This window comes from Sebastes umbrosus, chromosome 6 (genome assembly GCF_015220745.1).
Source record: "Sebastes umbrosus isolate fSebUmb1 chromosome 6, fSebUmb1.pri, whole genome shotgun sequence".
Lineage (NCBI taxonomy): Eukaryota > Metazoa > Chordata > Actinopteri > Perciformes > Sebastidae > Sebastes > Sebastes umbrosus.
This window is the reverse complement of record NC_051274.1, coordinates 34,795,581-34,814,040: the sequence shown is the minus strand read 5'-3', so window position 1 is coordinate 34,814,040 and position 18,460 is coordinate 34,795,581. Positions and strand designations below refer to the sequence as shown.

At 38.7% G+C, this 18,460-nt stretch overlaps 1 protein-coding gene and 1 long non-coding RNA gene across 2 annotated transcripts in view; one reads left to right on the top strand and one right to left on the bottom strand.

Moving 5' to 3' along the window:
* Positions 1-1,608: 1,608 nt before the first annotated feature.
* The window catches only part of zgc:194282 (tyrosine-protein kinase Srms), a 34,896-nt gene continuing 18,044 nt past the window's right edge, over positions 1,609-18,460 (bottom strand). The window contains exons 4-8 of the mRNA XM_037773220.1: positions 10,212-10,359; positions 9,165-9,323; positions 6,229-6,410; positions 5,618-5,774; positions 1,609-4,792 (exon numbers count right to left, since the gene is read on the bottom strand). Coding sequence (XP_037629148.1) covers positions 4,593-4,792; positions 5,618-5,774; positions 6,229-6,410; positions 9,165-9,323; positions 10,212-10,359 — 846 coding nt within the window. The 3' untranslated portion in view covers positions 1,609-4,592. The remainder of the gene's footprint in view (positions 4,793-5,617; positions 5,775-6,228; positions 6,411-9,164; positions 9,324-10,211; positions 10,360-18,460) is intronic.
* LOC119490088 lies at positions 14,694-15,875 on the top strand. The gene is made up of 3 exons (XR_005207321.1): positions 14,694-14,847; positions 15,205-15,619; positions 15,739-15,875. It is a non-coding gene; the product is annotated as an uncharacterized LOC119490088 (long non-coding RNA).

Sequence of the window (18,460 nt, the reverse complement as noted above, 5' to 3'; positions counted from 1 at the left end):
GAGAATAAATAATCTAATGTGTTATTTTTTTTTTTCTCGTAAAGTTATGACTTTATTCATTCCCAACTCATAAACACGGTAAACACCACCCCATTTGAAGGAACCAATAGTGACAGTTTTATAAAAATATATATTTTTTAATCATATTTGCTCTATTCCTACCCACTGCAGCTTTAACCTGATTTATAAAGGTTTTAATAAATGATTTATAAACTCATTAGATGCAACTAATAACTATTTTTATAAGGATGGTGGAGTCCATTGCTAGCGAGCTCACAGCTAACGTACAGTTAGTACGTCGTCTGTTTGGGGCGAAGAAACACAAGAAACGGTCCAGCGGTCAGATTTGTGGAAAGTTGCTTTGCTTTCTGTCTGAGCACCTTTTATACGGAGCCACAGAAGCTCCGTGAGGCAGAACTTCCAGGTGAAGTGACGTCATTACTGGCATAGTTTGACCCTGTGTGTGTCTTAACTGTGATTATATCTGTGAGTCACCAGTGGAACCAGATATTTATGGCACGAGAAGCCAGCAGATACAGTATCTTTATCTTATCTTCACAGCAGCTCCTTCCAGTCAGGAAGTTCCTTTCTGTGTGAGTTCAGACAAGGTGTCGTATAAAGGAGGGAGATACGGTACGACACCGTCAGTCACCTGTTCACAGAGAAGTCCAATAATACTTCTGTTGTTCCCCTGAAAGCTAACGTTTCTGAATTCACTCTGTGTGTCTGTATCAGTGTCTGTATACTCACAGTATACACAGTATTTAGTGTTATAATCCGTCCTACTTGGTCGGGTTGAGAACAATGCCAGTAAAAGGGCGGAACTAAAACCACAAAGACATTCTTAGAATACGCAGCACGCCTCATTTATTATGCATGCTTTTACTCTTCATTTAGATAGATAGATAGATAGATAGTAACTTTATTAATCCCGAGGGAAATTCAAAAACATGTTAGTAAAAAGGCAGTAAAAAAGTTAGTAGTGCAAAGAACAAAAAAATATACCAGATATAAAAATACAAGATGAAGAAGAAAACTGTTAAAAGTGAATATAGTGCAGAGTAACAGCTGTGATACACGACTATTAAAAAAGTGAATATAGTGCAGAAGAGACTGTTAAAAGTGGGTATAGTGCATTATTATCTGTCCTGCAGACCGTCCTCCTTTGTCCCCCCCCTCCCTAGAGAGGTGTTGTACAGTTTGATGGCTCGGGGGACAAAGGATTTCCTGAGTCAGTCTGTGGAGCACTTGGGGAGCAGCAGCCTGCCGCTGAACGAGCTCCTCTTCTTGATCAGATTCACACTTTACTTTTGACTTCTGCTGCCAAGATCTCCAAACAGGCAGGACGACCGATCGCCACATGATACACTACGATCAATTATTAGCACTCACCATGGAAACATCCTTCGTCAGTGGCCCTGAGTTTCGGGGCTAATACGTTTCATTTCAGCATTAACACTTCCAGTACATTCAAATGTGTGTTAGTGTATTCAGGCTAAACTCTACATCAAGTTCTACTTTCATCCCACATTCATTTGTCCTTCTTCCTGGATTTCTTTGCATGCACACGACAAAGACAGACGACATCATAAAAAGCACACAGACACATTTTAAAACAATACTTAAAATATTTTATTCTTTGCACTACTGGTGTTCGGTACCTGATGGCACTCAGCCTAAAACATACAACGCAATCTTGTGATTTGGTGATTATGGCTACAGTTCCCTGAACTTGGCTTTGTCTGCTGTATATTGTCATGCATAAAAGACAAAAGTTGCATTGTTCTCAAATTGCATTGCATTGCAACATTGCTGTACAATTTTCTGGTGCAGAAATCCCACTCCCACCCCCCCAACTCCCAAAAACAGCCTCCAGGTTATGGCTGATTCACTGATTCACTGATTCATTGATTCACTGATTCACTGTGCAGGCTCATCTGTGTAGTTCTTTACAGTAGGTTGAAGTGTAGTGTGTGGACGGTCTGTGGTGTAAACATAGGCACTCTAGTTGTAACTGGCCACATTACTGTGAGCCTCTAAAAGAGGTTTAATAGCTTAAAGCCTCTACACATGGCCCGCTGGCCCGCTGGCTTCTCAAGCACTGGGTCAGCTCCCCCCACCCCCCAAACAAATTGATCACAGGAGGATAAAAACAAATCCCGTACTACTCTAGAGAACTGCTCTATTAGATATGTAACATGTTGCCAAAATGCCAACACCTTCTGAAACTCCTGTAACAGAAGATAGGCTGAATAAAATACTTTAATGCTCGTGGTTAATAAGAAGACTAACAGACTACAGCCACGCTAGAGGCGCCGCAATGCCACAAAGAAACCGCTGAATGGATGAAAAACACAGAGAAACGTTTGACTTTACCTCTAATAAGGGCTGCTCCATTATGGTTCAAATGATAATCATGATTATTTTCATCAATATTTATATCACGATTATTCACTGATTTTAGGGACAAAATATATTTATTGCACTTCCACATTTATAAATAAACAGAGCGCTGCTTTCTCTTCCATGTTGGGCTACATTCCTGCTAATCTACAGTAATATTTGCATCAAAATAAAGTTGTACTAAACCTTTTGGGCTTGGGAGTTGTCCGTGTTTTCATCTTTAACTCTTTCACGGTGCGTTCTCAGTTCATCAAAGTTAATTATAAAATGTTTGGTTGCCTAAAAATGTCAGCGTTCGGTTGTACTTTGCTCCGCCCTCTGATGTCACTTCTGGTTGCAAAAAAAAAACAAAAAACGCTGAACTCGAGGCTTCAAAACGGGCATCACAGCTCCCCAAAAGTGAAGCCGAAATGCAGCGCGCATTTTAAACGTCAACGTGGTAGTCCATCACGTTCACTTAACCGTGGGAAGCCAAAACCGTGATCTCCATTAATATTCCATTAACTGTGCAGCCCTTCCTCTAACGGGGTATAAAAGGTTGACTTTGTCCTGAGCCATCACACAAATCAAACAGGACGAATGATAGATCTGTGACCTTTTCAGGACATCTCACAGGAGAGAGCTCGTCAGCCTCAGCTGTACTTTAGCCTTTGAGCTCAATCCTGACGTGCTTAATGTGCTAATTAATGATTGGCAATGTTTGTTTTTGTGTATCGTCCAATGCGGCGTCTATGTATATATGTCTATGAGCAGGCTCAGATGACAAAAACAGTTCAGATACATTTCACTTTCAGCTCAGTTCAACGTCGGAAAATATTAAAAATACAGCATACTCTTAAACAGATGTTGATTTCTTTTAGGTGGCTAAAATATGTTTTTCTGCCGTCCACAGTACTGTATTGCATCGCTCCGGTGCTCATGTCGGCCGTCATCTACTGTTAGTAATACACCTACTATGGATCAGTACCTCAAACTACTCCACTTCAAAACACCCGAACCATCCCTTTAAGCTCGTGTTAACCACAGACTTTATTTCAGGATTAGGGTCACCCTGGGTGAACTGAGGACTCAGTTGTCTGTTGTCCTCAGACTCTGCAGCTGGCGCACCGCTGCATACAACGCACTGATCTTGTCGGTTAACGGTTAATAATCGGTTAACGAGGGTCGGTTATCGGTTAATAAAAGTTTAATAACTTATATCCGTGTTTTAGGACTCATTCCTGCAGCACTTTATTGCCGAATATTTTTGGGAAATACACTTCTACCCTTCCTTTCTTAGGTGAAAAGCTGAATACCATTACATTTGGAGTCTATCTTTCTCGCATGTCATATGAACAATGACGGAGTTAATGGTGGCTGTAATCATTCAGAGATAACTTTAAACTATCCTTTAATCTGAAAGTCCAGCTGAAGCTGATGGGAGTTTGGTCAATAGTTGATAATAATAAGATAGAAGTGTTGGATAAAAGAGGAGATTGTGATTGGATGAAAAGTCTTGTGATCACCTACGTTGTTAGATTCATCCTTTGGGGAACTTGATGCTCTTTACCAAATATCACGGCAATCAGTTTGATCTGTGTCGAGACATTTCCCCAACATGTGTAGCAGCGGGCCGCTAGCGTGGCTAAAAACCCAGCAAGCTCTTAATTATTGCACATAACCTTGATTTTTAGCACTGGCTCTGCAGACAGGTGACCTGTGGCTCTGCAGACAGGTGACCTGTGGCTCTGCAGTCAACAGACAGGTGACCTGTGATTTCATAACATTTCAAAGTGTGCATCCACAGACATGGCACATACAGAGGTAATAAAATATTATTTATAAAACACAAAAAGGGTATAAAATTAAAAACCATTGGTTCTGTGAATGTGCTGAGGGTTTCAGTGTATTTACACACCGTTCTCAGGCTACTTTCATTCCTTCATTTGTCCGCTTCGCTGTAGCCTAAGAAACAAAGTATTCCTCCTTGTTCTTCTTTGATTTGGCGAGCGTCTTCTCCATCATTCACTCCTGACGCTCTCCTCCCTCTGTCCTTTCACACCTTGGTGTTTTTAAAGTATATATATACCCTGTTGTGGAAGTGGGGGTTGCATGGGGGAGGAGAATATTCCTTGCTATTTCTCATCCCCCCTTTCCTTCCATATTTGCAGTCCATCCTGCCATTGATTGTTGCAGACGATCTGCTTCTCCTATACCTCGATAGTCTTGAAATATATCCTGGCGTATATGGTGTCCAGCTGGCTGTGCAGGGCGTGGAAGGACGGTCTCTTGGAGGGCTCGGCAGCCCAGCAGTCCATCATGATGCGGTAGATGTTCTGAGGACAGCGGGTTGGACAGGGCAGCCGGAACCCCGACGACAGCAGATCCAACACCTCCTTGTTGCTTTTTCCTAAAAAGGGGCAGATAATAAAAGCATGAGAGTTTACTCGGGCTGACCGCTCTTAGTCCAGTAGTGGACTAATCTGACCGCTCTTAGTCCAGTAGTGGACTAATCTGACTGCTCTTAGTCCAGTAGTGGACTAATCTGACCGCTCTTAGTCCAGTAGTTGACTAATTGGTCGTTTTATTCTTAGTTGATTGAGATTTCTTTAAGGTTGGCCCACAACTAAAGATTTATCAAATCTTAACAGATGTAGCCACACGCGAGCGCGCATGAGACACCGACCCGCAATGATTTATACGTGTAAGAAGTTACAAACAGTCCCTTTAAGGTCGGGAATCACTTTTACAATTAATTTAAAATAATTAATGAATAAATTAATTAGTTCATGTTTATTTCAGATTTCTGACTAGAAGCATCTCTGAGCTGCTTCTCAGATCAATCTTCAGGTTTCAGCTTGATGTACACCTCTTCTATGTGACTAGCTTTTTGGATAATAACAAACACCGGTGATTAAAACTGTATTCTCCAAATGACATTATTCTACTGTATCAACAAACTACTTATCAAAAATGTTCTCAGTTTAAAGCACATACTAATCTGAGGAGGGTGTAACCACACAATGCACACCCAGCTGTGTGACTGTGTCACTGGGAGAGTGTTCATACTTCTAATACTTCTAATACTTCTAATACTTCTAATACTTCTAATACTTCTCATACTTGTCATACTTCTCTCTACTCATTAATAAACAGGTTAACACACTGGAATCAATCTGCTCACTTTATATCGCTGTAGTTCTCCATAAAAAGTAGAAATAGGTCAACATTGTACCTTCGTAAGGCATCTTGCCGCGTGACATCATCTCATACAGCAGCACCCCGAATGACCACACGTCTGACTTCACGGAGAACCGCTGGTAAATCGCCGCTTCGGGCGCCGTCCACCTCACTGGGATCTTTGTGTTTCGACTGGCTGTGTACACGCTGTCCTGTAGGGAGAGACTGTGAAGGGTTAACAGAATATATATACAGTATATGAATCGATTTATATATATATATATATATATATATATTTATATATATTTATATATATTAAATTAATATCTATATATATTAAATCAATATATATTAAATTAATATATATATATATATATATATATATATAAAATGAATATATATCTATTAAATCAATAGATATATATTAAATTAATATATATATTAAATTATTATATATATATATATACCGGTATCGGTGCATCCTAACAATAGAGGAGGACCAGCCTCCTCTGGAGGTAAAACAGGAACACTTATACATATTAAAAAGAACAGGGATAAAGAATTAGCTTTATTCTAAAATAAGATCTGGTTCCCTGACGGATGATGCTGTGTTGACGTGCCATCTCTCTCTCTCGCTTACAGACACACACACACCGCCGACCGTACCTTAATGATCCGAGCCAGTCCGAAGTCGGCCACCTTGCAGACCAGGTCCTCTCCCACCAGGACGTTCCTGGCGGCCAGGTCCCTGTGGACGATGTTCCTGTCCTCCAGGTAGGCCATGCCCTCCGCGATCTGACTGCCCATGTAGATCAGATGAGCTGATGTCAGCACCTGGCCTTCAGCAGCTGAAACACACACACACACACACACACACACACACACACACACCGTCAGCTGAACCGGATGTTAAACAGCATGGGTTAGTTGGGTACTAAGAAAAATACTTAAAAACACCTTTCTACATCAAACATGACACTAAATCCACCTTTTCAGTTAGTAAATGATATGTATATTCTCTTTATTCTATTCTCTATTGATCCTGGCCCCGGTCTGTGGCGTTCATTGAGGGCCGGCAATCAATTCAAATATTGAATCGCTAATTAATCGCACATTATATATCTGTTCAAAATGTACCTTAAACAGTATTTAACACTCTTATCAACATGGGAGTGGACATAGCGCTGTGTGTCAAGTTCTTCTAGTCAGAAATCAGAAATAAACATGAATTAATTAATTCATTATTTGAAATAATTGTAAAAGTGTATAAGGGTTTAGGTCAGGGGTCTCCGACCTCTATCCCTCTGAGAGCCGATTTGACGAAATGAAAGTGGCCGAGAGCTCCTCATAGCGCCACCAGGTTGTACATCGCCAACAGCAGACATCATTTCTGTCTTACTTTAATAACATTGCAGTCATCACTTCTATTACAATCCTGCTATAGGTGAAGGTTTTTGTGTTTCATTAGGATGTGTGCCACTTTAAATGAAGCCTCTGCTGCAGCGTTGGCTTTCTTCTTCATCAGTTTGGTAAACAGAGACAGTCGTCTTTTAAGCGTTGTTTTCAGCTCCTTTACCTTCTCCGTTTGTAAACTGCTACCAGCCGGAAAGTCCCGTGAAACTTGCCGTGGACTTTGGTGAAGCGGCGCTCGGCGTTACATCTTTTACCGACAGACACGCTCGCACCGCAAATGAGACACACACACACTTGTCATTCACATTTATGAAAAAAACTTTTATTCTTCATGAAAATAGTGTATTTTTTTTGCCTTTTATTGGCCTGGCTATTTTCTGCGGTCATTGTCAAATCTGGTGCTTGCTAGTCTGCTAACATCTCCTGATGTTACTGCGTCACAGCAGCGTGTCTCGTTTAATTGTCGACCAATAGTAGTAGCTTGCAAGCTACTGCTACTGGTAGTTAGTGAGCTACTGGTAGTTAGTGAGCTACTGGTAGTTAGTGAGCTACCTGCAGGTAAACAGGTTTAGCTGTCTTTACTGCAGCATCTAAAACATATTGTCCAATTTCCAGATTTTGAATGAAGTCACTTTCCTCCCTCTGTTGTATGAGAGCGTTTCAGTGAAGTAGAGTATTTATATTTATATATATTTATATATTAATACGTATTAACCGTGAAGCCGATAAGTCCAGTCGTGACCTGCAGACACCGGCAGCATGAAGGATAAAAGCCTCCTCGTGGAAGGAGCCGTATCTGAGTGGAACCCTTCACTCTCTCTGCTCACTAAGACTCCGTGTGATTAAAGCCTTTTGTAAAACGTCAGAAGAATATTTCTCTGCTGAGCGGAGCTGCCAGATTATAATTCCATTTGCTTTGGATTTAAAAGGGGAGAGATTTAACCGCCACTCGGCCTAAATACGGCTTCAGAGGGCTTTCCAAAAAACACGTCTGAGGTGAGGGCTGAAAATACTCGAACCCAAGAAAAGAGCTTCCTGTTGTTAAACCTCTTACAATGCGTATTAAAGCAACAGTGGAGTCTCGTCCTTCAGGAAGCAGCCGCGTGGCGTTTAGAAACAGGAAATGAACACTTAGAGAGGAGGAACTGATTTAACATCAGATTCTGTCAAGGCGTTTTATGAAGCAGCCCTGTAGCTCGCTCTGTCGGCCGCTCTGTCGGTCGGCCGCTCTGTCGGTCGCTCTGTCGGTCGCTCTTTCGTTCGGCCACTCTGTCGGCCGCTCTGTCGGTCGGCCACTCTGTCGGTCGGCCACTCTGTCGGTCGCTCTGTCGGCCGCTCTGTCGGCCGCTCTGTCGGTCGCTCTGTCGGTCGACAGCTCTGTCGGTCAACAGCTCTGTCGGCCGCTCTGTCGGCGGCCGCTCTGTCGGCGGCCGCTCTGTCGGCGGTCGCTCTGTCGGTCAGTCTGTGTGATTCTCTTTTTTATTTAGATGAATAATATACACCAAACATTTTATTGTCTCTTATACATTTTTCTTTTTTTAAAATAAAAGTAACATAAAAATTAATAATTCTAATACAAAATAAAATGACTGATTTCAAGATACTTTACATCAACCACATACTGTACGTATACAGTATTTATATATATAAATATATAGAGAGAGAGAAAGAGATGCAATGATTAATCAATTAGCTGTCAATTATTAAATTAATCGTCAACTATTTTGATAATCAATTAATCAGTTTGAGAATTTTTTAAGAAAAAAAAAAAGTCTAAGTTCTGATTGCAGCTCCTTAAATGTGAATATTTCGTCGTAGCGGGCTCAGCTTTAAAGCTAGATTTAAGATACTCATATGAGCTTTCATATGTGCTGCAGTCTGCCATGTTATGATTGGAGCATATAGTTTTATGCTAAATGCAGTACCTGTGAGGGTTTCTGGATCAATATCTGTCATTGATTTGTGTTGTTAATTGATTTACAATAATAAATATAGACATACATTTACATAAAGAAAGCATATTTTTCCACTCCCATGTTGATAAGAGGATTAAATACTTGAAAAATCTCCCTTTAAGGTTCATTTTGAACAGATAAACAAACATGCGATTAATCGTGATTCAACATTTTAGTCGATTGACGGACCTAATATAGACATATGTCTGTGTGTGTGTGTGTTTCAGCACTCACAGGCGAGGTAGGACTTGAGGCTTCCTTTGCTCATGAGTTCGGTGACGATGTAGACCGGCTCTCCTCTGGAGCACATGGCCAACAGCTGGATCAGCTTCGGGTGATGGAGACTCTTCAACGCCTGGACCTCCTTCACAAACTCGTCCTGCTTCGTGTCCTCTGGAGGAGCACAAACACAGTTACTGGTGAATTTATACCTTATTGGATATTTATTGAACCACGTCTGTCTCTCCAAACTGTCCGTTTGGATCTACCATCTCCTCTCTCTTCATCTCATCTCATCTTCTTTCATCAACACTTTACAATTCCTGCAAAATATTTTTAACCCTCTGAGACCCGCGATCCCGACCAACTTTACTGTCTTAGAGTGAAGCTTCAGATATCATATGAAACTAGAAAACCTGATGAATCCATCGGTACCAACCAGGTCATGCTAACTTGTCAGGAAGGAGGTTAAATAACGCTCCAAAGTTCGGCAAAATTTTGGCGAGGAAAAACTGGCATGTCCATTTTAAAGGGGTCCATTGACCTCTGACCTCCAGATATGTGAATGAAAATGGGTTCTATGGGTACCCACGAGTCTCCCCTTTACACACCAAAATCTCCTAATGTCAAAAAGTTTTTGATCCTAAATCACAGCATGTGTTTTTCTCTGGTGTTCCTCAAGGTCTTGGTGTCTTAATGTGGTATTTTGGAGGGATTATTGATCATTTTGATCAATTCTCAAGTGGTAAAAAAAATGGTCAAATTTAGCACCAAATCTGAGTAACAAATGGAATCAACCCAACAACTACTGCAACAACTTATGAGACCTAATAGATCATGAAGATGACCATCATATACTTCTATCATAATGTTCTAAACCTTTATACACTTTCAACATTTATTTTAAATAATCAATTAATTCATGTTTATTTCTGATTTATTACTAGAACAACTTGACCCCCCTAAAGAAGACTAGAACTGGTCTATTGAGGCTCTCAGAGGGTTATTAAGTAACATGATCACATGGTTTCTACTCTTCACAGTATCTCCTTGCATTGGTACCTTGTTTCAGCGTCTTTATGGCCACCTTCTTGTTCTCCGTGGTCCACAGAGCCTCCCACACCTCTCCGAAGTGTCCCTCTCCCAGCTTCTTGTGGAGCCTGAACTCCTCTCGAGGTCTCTCCCAGGGCTCCATGTCGAACAGCTCCCGCTGCACAGAGACCACAAGGTGTGAGTCCAGACAACAGTTTAAAGCAAGCGATGCAGACGATGCTGCAGAGAAACAGATGTGCAGCTCGGTTGTCTTCACACACTGAGGGATTAGTGCATTGTAAAAATATAGTTTGATTCATCAGTTTTGAAATAACTCCCCACTCTGCACAATACGAGGCGCTGAGACACAGAACCGTGTGGAGATATGAGAGTTGGGTTAGTTCAACATGATTCCTGTTTGATCATGAGAAGTTAAAGAGTTCCTGCCGGGCAAAGCAGGAAACCAGAGTTAGTTGTGATGGACCAGAGGAAGAGTTGATCCCAGTATGTCTTTGATTGCATTGAAGTCCCAGTGAGACGGAAGTTAGAGCGTCTTTAGCGTCTGTATTGTAGCTTCTGTTAAATCTTTAGCTTTGGATTGGACCGTATCACGATATGGAGCCTTCACACACGCTGCCGCTCTCGTCGCTAAAAATTTCAGATTGATGGATGTCATGATATTATAGGTGGAAATTGGTTGGTACCAGCTAGGGATGCACCAATACCACTTTATTCACACCGAGTACAAGTACTTACATTTGGGTACTCGCCGATACCGAGTTCCGATACGAGTACTTCTCTGTGCCTAAAGACTCTCGTTAACAGCCAGCTGGAGGGTGTGAGCGACACACGGTAGGCTGGGGAGTCCCGCATACGAGGCGGTGCGCCGCCACCGGCTCTAGGTCGGCTTGGAAAGGCTCGGGGCGAAGGTGGCTCGCAGTCGCAGCTTTACAGCGGCCCACGTAAAAAGGTGCCAGGGGTCTGCGACGATGTCTGTAACCCACCCGACCCGTCTTGCAACACGGACCAAGGAGTCTAACGTACGCGCGAGTCAGAGGGTGCAAGCAAAACCCCGTGGTACAATGAAAGTGAGGGCCGGTGCACGTCGGCTGAAGTGGGATCCGGCCCTGCGGGGTCAGGCGCACCACCGTAAAGTGTTATCGGTGCCGTTGTATTGGAGCCGTTTTGCGTTTTGAGTACGAGCACATGAGAACAGTATCGGACCTGATACTGGTATCGGTATCGGTGCATCCCTAATACCAGCTTATGTAAGCACATGTTGTTTTGTAGGAAGGAAAGATGATTTTGATATAAAAATACGAAGAATATTCTTTTTTTGCAGGTATTGTTAAATAGTTGCACAATATGATCTAAAAGGGTCACATTTTTAATTTCATCCTAACTTTAAATGACACTTTCTGGTCCCTCAACGCTGACTGTTGGTTTTATTATAATTGTAAATATTCTCTTGGATGCTGGTTGTCTGACTGTTTAGTTCACAGATCTCTTGAATGACGACGGAAGACACAATCAAACATAAAGAAACATCACAGCAGCCTACAGAGAGGCTCTAATGGGAGTCAAAACATGTCCTTTTCATATCATTATTTCATAATTTGCAATAGAAAAGACCCAGATAAAATCTTGAAATATTTGGTTATATTTTGTCTTCACCTTTATTTATTTATTTATTTATTTATTTATTTATTTATTTATTTATTTATTTCTCACCTTGTCAAATTCTAATATTATTTGTACTCGCCCAGATTCTTCCTTCTTGTTCTCCCTTTATTTCAGGTTTGATGCAGACAGATCAGCAGGACGGTGTGAGGTCAGTGAAAGACGAGCGGATGAATGAACGGATGAATGAAACATGAATTCAAAACTTTATTTATTGTCAGTAACATTCAGCCGCTACAAAAGCATGTTGCTCTAAAGATCGAGTGCTTTGATAAAGATCAATGAAATGATTGGTTAGGAAAAAATATGATCGATAAACATGAAATGAAATGAACAGATCAATGAAATGATTGGTTAAAAAAACAAAACAGATTAATAAATTAAATAACAATTAGCCATCATTCACATATAAATAAGACAAAACAAATCAACTTGATTTCATATATATAAAAAATATAAATTAATCAGGTGATACACAAAACAACATCGTTGCCTTAATGTTCACAATCACTTTCATTTGTTTAGACATACTAATAAATCATTTAGTAGTTTAATAGTTTTTTTTTTGCTGCTCAACCTTCAACGACAACAACAGTTGCCTCGCGTATAAAAAGCTTATCGTCCAAAACAAACAGAAATAAAAAGGACATTCGGTTTCAGTCTTTACAGAGAACACCATGAAAATGATATTTATTATTTTTGGATGTTTCCCCATCATCATATTAATTATGGTGACAAAAAGGTTAGGATAGTTTTGTTAATCCCACTTTATTAAAATGTTGTCTCCCTTCATTTCTAATTATGCGTGACGCAATCTCACTAATGGCTTTAAATTTGACAGATTTAGCCTCTGGAGCTCCGTCAGGCAGTTTATCAGGCGTGGAAACAGAATCTACTTTTAGAAGAATCAGACACAAACCGTGCTTCATCAGTTTTTATTGACCGTGTCTCTTGGCTATGGAATTATAGGAAATGAGATATTGTGCCAAGTCAATAAAAACTGATTGAAAGCATCGTTAGTGACTCTTTTTACTGATAAAACATTTCAATCTAAATGTGAGTGTTTCTTTTCTAAAAGCAGATTTATTCTTTCCTGTCTTTCAGAGGCTCCAGTAGGTTCAGCTTTAAAGCTAGAGTGAAGATAATGGTATCATATGAAACTATAAAACCTAATGAATCCATTGATACCAACCATGTCCTGCTAGCTTGTCAGAAAGGAGGCTAAATAACGCTCCAAACTTATACTAAATTCAGATCTTTTTTCTGATTAATGACTAGAACAATTTGACACACAGCGCTGAGCTGCATCTCAAATTAATCTTCAGGTTCTCAGCTTTCAGATGATGTTCACCACTTCTATGTGCCATCTACTGTTGACCTGATGGACCCCCCTAAAGTCCCCCTGGACCCCCTAAAACCCCCCTGGACCCCCTTAAAGACCCCCTGGACCCCCCTAAAGAAGACTAGAACAGGTCCGTTGTGGCTCTCAGAGGGTTAATAGCCCAGTATAAAACTTTATAAACTGAAAACAAAAACATTTTGTCAGCCGCCAGAAGTATTTGAAGAGTTGTTATATTACTTCCGTTGGTGCTCAATGTATTTCCAGCTCACAGTTTTAAACCCAAATATGAATTTAAGTCTAAAAGACCAAAACGTGAGCCGCTGTGATGATGTTTGGGGGTTTCAGAGCGCTACGACACAAAGTCAGAGTCGACCTTTAAAATGTTAAAACGCCGGTTTTGAATCACTCGAGCTCAGCGAGCTGCAGCAGAGTCATGAAATGAAAATGACACTTACAAATCAATAATTACATACAATTAAAGAGATTATGATACTGTTATTAAAATCTATAAAATCTTATAAAAGTAAAAAATAAATAAAAAAATCATTCAGGAAAATAAAAAGTGAAAAAATTATCTTAAAAAAATAATAATTGTGTTTTGTAGTCTTGTGTGACGCCGGACTGCATGTTGAACATGAATTCATTTTTATTGAATCTATGGCACAATTCCAGCCCCCCCTCCAGCGTCTCCCCACTTCATCTGCGTTTGTGCGTTGGCGTGGAGCGTCGGCCGTGTTAACTGCCATCCCAAACCTCCCTGGGGACAGGAAGTGGGTTATAAATCCTCCGACAGCGAGCTGCAACGATGGCGACTTAACCAGCCGCCCTCACTGACGACGTGCAACGCCGTTTAGTGTTCGTCATGGAACACGCTCCGATGTCTGTTATATATATTTATTACACGGCTGTGTTGAATACTCGATTCTGATTAGTCAATCACGGTGTTCTGTGGTCTGTAATTTCTCTATAGCAGACCGTTGCTATGTATAACAGACCGTTGCTATGTATAACTGACCGTCGCTATGTATAACAGACCGTCGCCACGATTCTGGCGGACCGTTTTTGTGTCAAAATATTGATTTCTTCAGTAAGTATCCGTGTAATAAGCGGGATAATGTACAGCTAGCGGGTCATTGTTGTGAAATAATCCCCTTCAGGGCGATTCACCGGCTCGCTGTACATTATCCCTACTGATTTATATTCTAGATTGGGAGCAACATGTAACTCAATTTCCCCCCGGGGATCAGTAGAGTATTTCTAATTCTGATATTGATTAATTTCCTTGCCGCAGAGAGGGAAGTTCATCCTGCTGTATTTACTGTATAACCTCCACCTTAGAGATGGAGCTTCACTGAGCTGTGAGTGTGACTACAAACGGAGGTGGGAGGGTGGAGGGACCGGGCTGGAAGTGGGCCTGTGTGTGTGTGTGTGTGTGTGTGTGTTTGCATGTGATCATGTGATCATCTGATGTGTTTGTGTGTTTCTGCCTCAGTGTGTCCGTGGCCTCAGACTCACAGCCTCCTCTGGAAGGGAAGAGAGAAGAGGAGGAATCACTGACCGGCCTCTGGTCCAGAAGAAAGGATGATTTTTATAAACACTTTATCGACGTGGGAACTTGATGCTCGTCTCTAACATCAGTAAATGGTATGTAATATCCTTTATGCTAAACCATCATTGTGTATTTGTAATGTGGTGGTTTCTCAGTTTCTAGAGAGAGCTCTGTGTCGTCTCCCGCCGGGCTCAAACTGATGAGCCATGAATAAAGAAGCTCGCTGGAGGTTTACTGTGAACTGCAGTGCAGAGATACGGCGTGTAATTACAGCACCGCCACATGACTTCATTCTAACAACTCTTCCAAATATTTTATTCTCTGGTTAATTACACTCCAAATATGTATTCCTCTTAGTATTAATTTATGCATCTGAAGCATGAGACAGCGCTCATTAAATCCTGCTGCAGAGCAACAACAGAAACATGAATTCAAGGTCTTTGTTGTTTCAGATTCCTGCTGCAGAGACAAAAGCTGCTCAAATTAGAAGAGACGCTGGAGAACTCTGGATTAAAAACTGGGGCATTTGCTGCATGAATATTTGACTTTTATCTTTTGTATTATCATCATCAGTGAGAACCGTTGGTGGGAGTCATTATCGGCTGCTGGTTTCATTGAGAAATACGACAAAAGCTAATCTCTGTTTGCTGAAGTGCAGATTCTGTTTAATTGAGCACCATTCGGCACAACTTCACCGACAGTATGAGGGCCCCTATTTTACAAACCTAACATTAAAAAATGAAATACACAAATGTCCTTGATGATTACCTCTGAAATCATTCAGTAAAGTCGTTTTCTCTGTTGTCCAGTTCATAGATATTTGAAATACCAATCATTTCATGTGAAGCTTGACTACGAGTGTCTGAGGTGAGTTGTTGCATCGATTGATCGCTGTGTTTTTCCTCTACTGTTCATGAAGGTTGTTTTAAATCACTATTGATTGTGAATCTAATGAGCAGGACTCTTCTCTTCTGTTCTGTTTTTAGGCTCTACGTGAATTCACAGTCTGTAACCACCGTTCAACATGTTTGAGGATGTCAGGCCACAAAGTCCGAGAAGGTTGTGATGACAGACTGAACACGGGTATGAGCGTGTGTATGAATGTCTAAAAGTGACATACATGTAGAAATGAAAGTAGGACCTAATTAACCGTGACATACTATACTATGACTTTTTACGAAATACTATTCTGTGACTTTTTTTTTTACTTTTTTCGACACAGGACTGTACTATGACCTTTTTAGACATACTATAATATTACTTTTTCTACATACTATATTATGACTTTTTTTTCATTCAATTTTTCAAAATAATATACTATGAATTTTTTTTTTTGTAAAAATTTTTTTTTGCTTTTTCGACATACTACATTATGACTTTTTTTCATGAAATTTTACGACATACTATACTATGACTTTTCTTTTTACTTTTTTTGACATACTATACTAAAACGTTTTTTATGACTTTTTCAACATATTATACTATGACCTTTTTTATGACTTTTTAACATACTATACTATGACTTTTTTCAACATATACTATGACGTTTTATTACTTTGGTCGACATACTATACCATGACTTTTTTTTTCGTAACATTTTTGACATACTCTATGACTTTTTTTTAAATAAAAATTTCGACATACTATATTATGACGTTCTAGCGACTTTTTTTTCATAACATTTTCGACATATTACATATACTGTCTATATTGTCAATACTGTATATATTGTTCCTATTTTAATATTTCCACTTGTTTATATTATTCCTATTTTTATATTTCCTTCTATTGAAATTGTTCATGTATTGTTTCACTTTTGTTTTAATTTTCTTTTTACTGTGTTGTATCTTGCTTTTTGTTTTTACTGATGCTTCTTGTTTTCTGCACTTTCCCCTTTGCTGCTGTACACTGCACATTTCCCCACTGTGGGACAAATAAAGGAATATTTTATCTTATGACTTTCTTATTATTTTTTACGACAAACTATACTATGACTTTATCATAAAACTTTCCACATATTATACTATGAGTTTTTTTTCATGAATTTCTTCGACATACTGTACTAAAACGTTTTTTATGACTTTTTTTCAACATAATATACTATGACTTTTTATTACTTTTTTACGACATACTGTACTATGACTTTTTTTATAAAATCTTCGACATACTATACTGTGACTTTTTTCGACTTTTTTCAACATACTGTACTAAAACGTTTTACAACTTTTTTCCGGCATACTATACTATGACTTTTTTTTCTACTTTTTTCAATGTTCTATACTATGACTTCTTTTCATAACATTTTCGAGATACTATACTATGACCTTTTTTATGACTTTTTCGACATACTATACTATGGCTTTTTTCATGAAATTTTTTGACGTACTACACTATGACTTTTTTTCGACATCCTATAGTATGACTTTTTTCAACATACTATATTATATACTATACTTAAGTCTGTTTATTGATGCTTCTTGTTTTCTGCACTATCCCCTTTTCTGTTGTACACTGCAAATTTCCCCACTGTGGGACTAATAAAGAAATATCTTATCTTATGACTTTCTTATGACTTTTTATGACTTTTCCACAATATTATACTATGACTTTTTTTATGACTTTTGCCGACGTACTTTACTATGACGTTTTTCTTCAAATTTTTCGACATACTATACTATGCCTTTTTTTTCATGAAAATCTTCGACATACTTTACTATGACTTTTTTTCATGAAATTTTTCAACGTACTATTCAATGAATCTTTTTTCATTATAAAACTTTTTTTTATCAAATTTTCGTACTATGACTTTTTTTTTTAAAATTTTCGACATACTCTATCATGACTTTTTTTTCTTGAAATTGATCGACATAAAATTCTATTTTTTTTTCATAAAATTTTCGACATACTATACCATGACTTTTTTTCATGAAATTATTCGAGTTACTATACTGTCACTTTTTTTTCATGGAATTTTTCGACATACTATACTGTCACTTTTTTCTTTAAAGTTTTCGACATACTATACTATGTCTTTTTTTTCATGAAATTCTTCGACAAACTTTACTATGACTTTTTTTCTTGAAATTTGTCGACATACTATACTATGACTTTTTCATGAAATTATTCGACTTATTATACTGTGACTTATTTTTCGTGAAATTTTCGACATAATATACTATGACTTTTTTTCATAAAATTTTCCATATTATACTATGACTTCTTTTCATAAACTTTTCGACATACTATACTATAACATTTTTCTATAAATTTTTCTACGTACTTTACTATGACTTTTTTTTCATGAAAATTTTCGACATACTATACTATGACTTTTTTTTTTTTAAAATTTCGACAAACTATACTACGACTTTTTTTTTTTTAAAATTTCGACAAACTATATTATGACTTTTTTCTTGAATTTTTTCGACATACTATACTGTGACTTTTTTTTCATGAAATGTTTCGACTTACTATACTGTCACTTTTTTTCATGGAATCTTTCGACATACTATACTATGACTTTTTTTCATGAAATTTTTCAACGTACTATTCAATGAATCTTTTTTCATTATAAAACTTTTTTATAAAATTTTCGTACTGTGACTTTTTCAAAAATTTTCGACATACTCTATCATGACTTTTTTTTCTTGAAATTGATCGACATAAAATTCTATTTTTTTTTCATAAAATTTTCGACATACTATACTA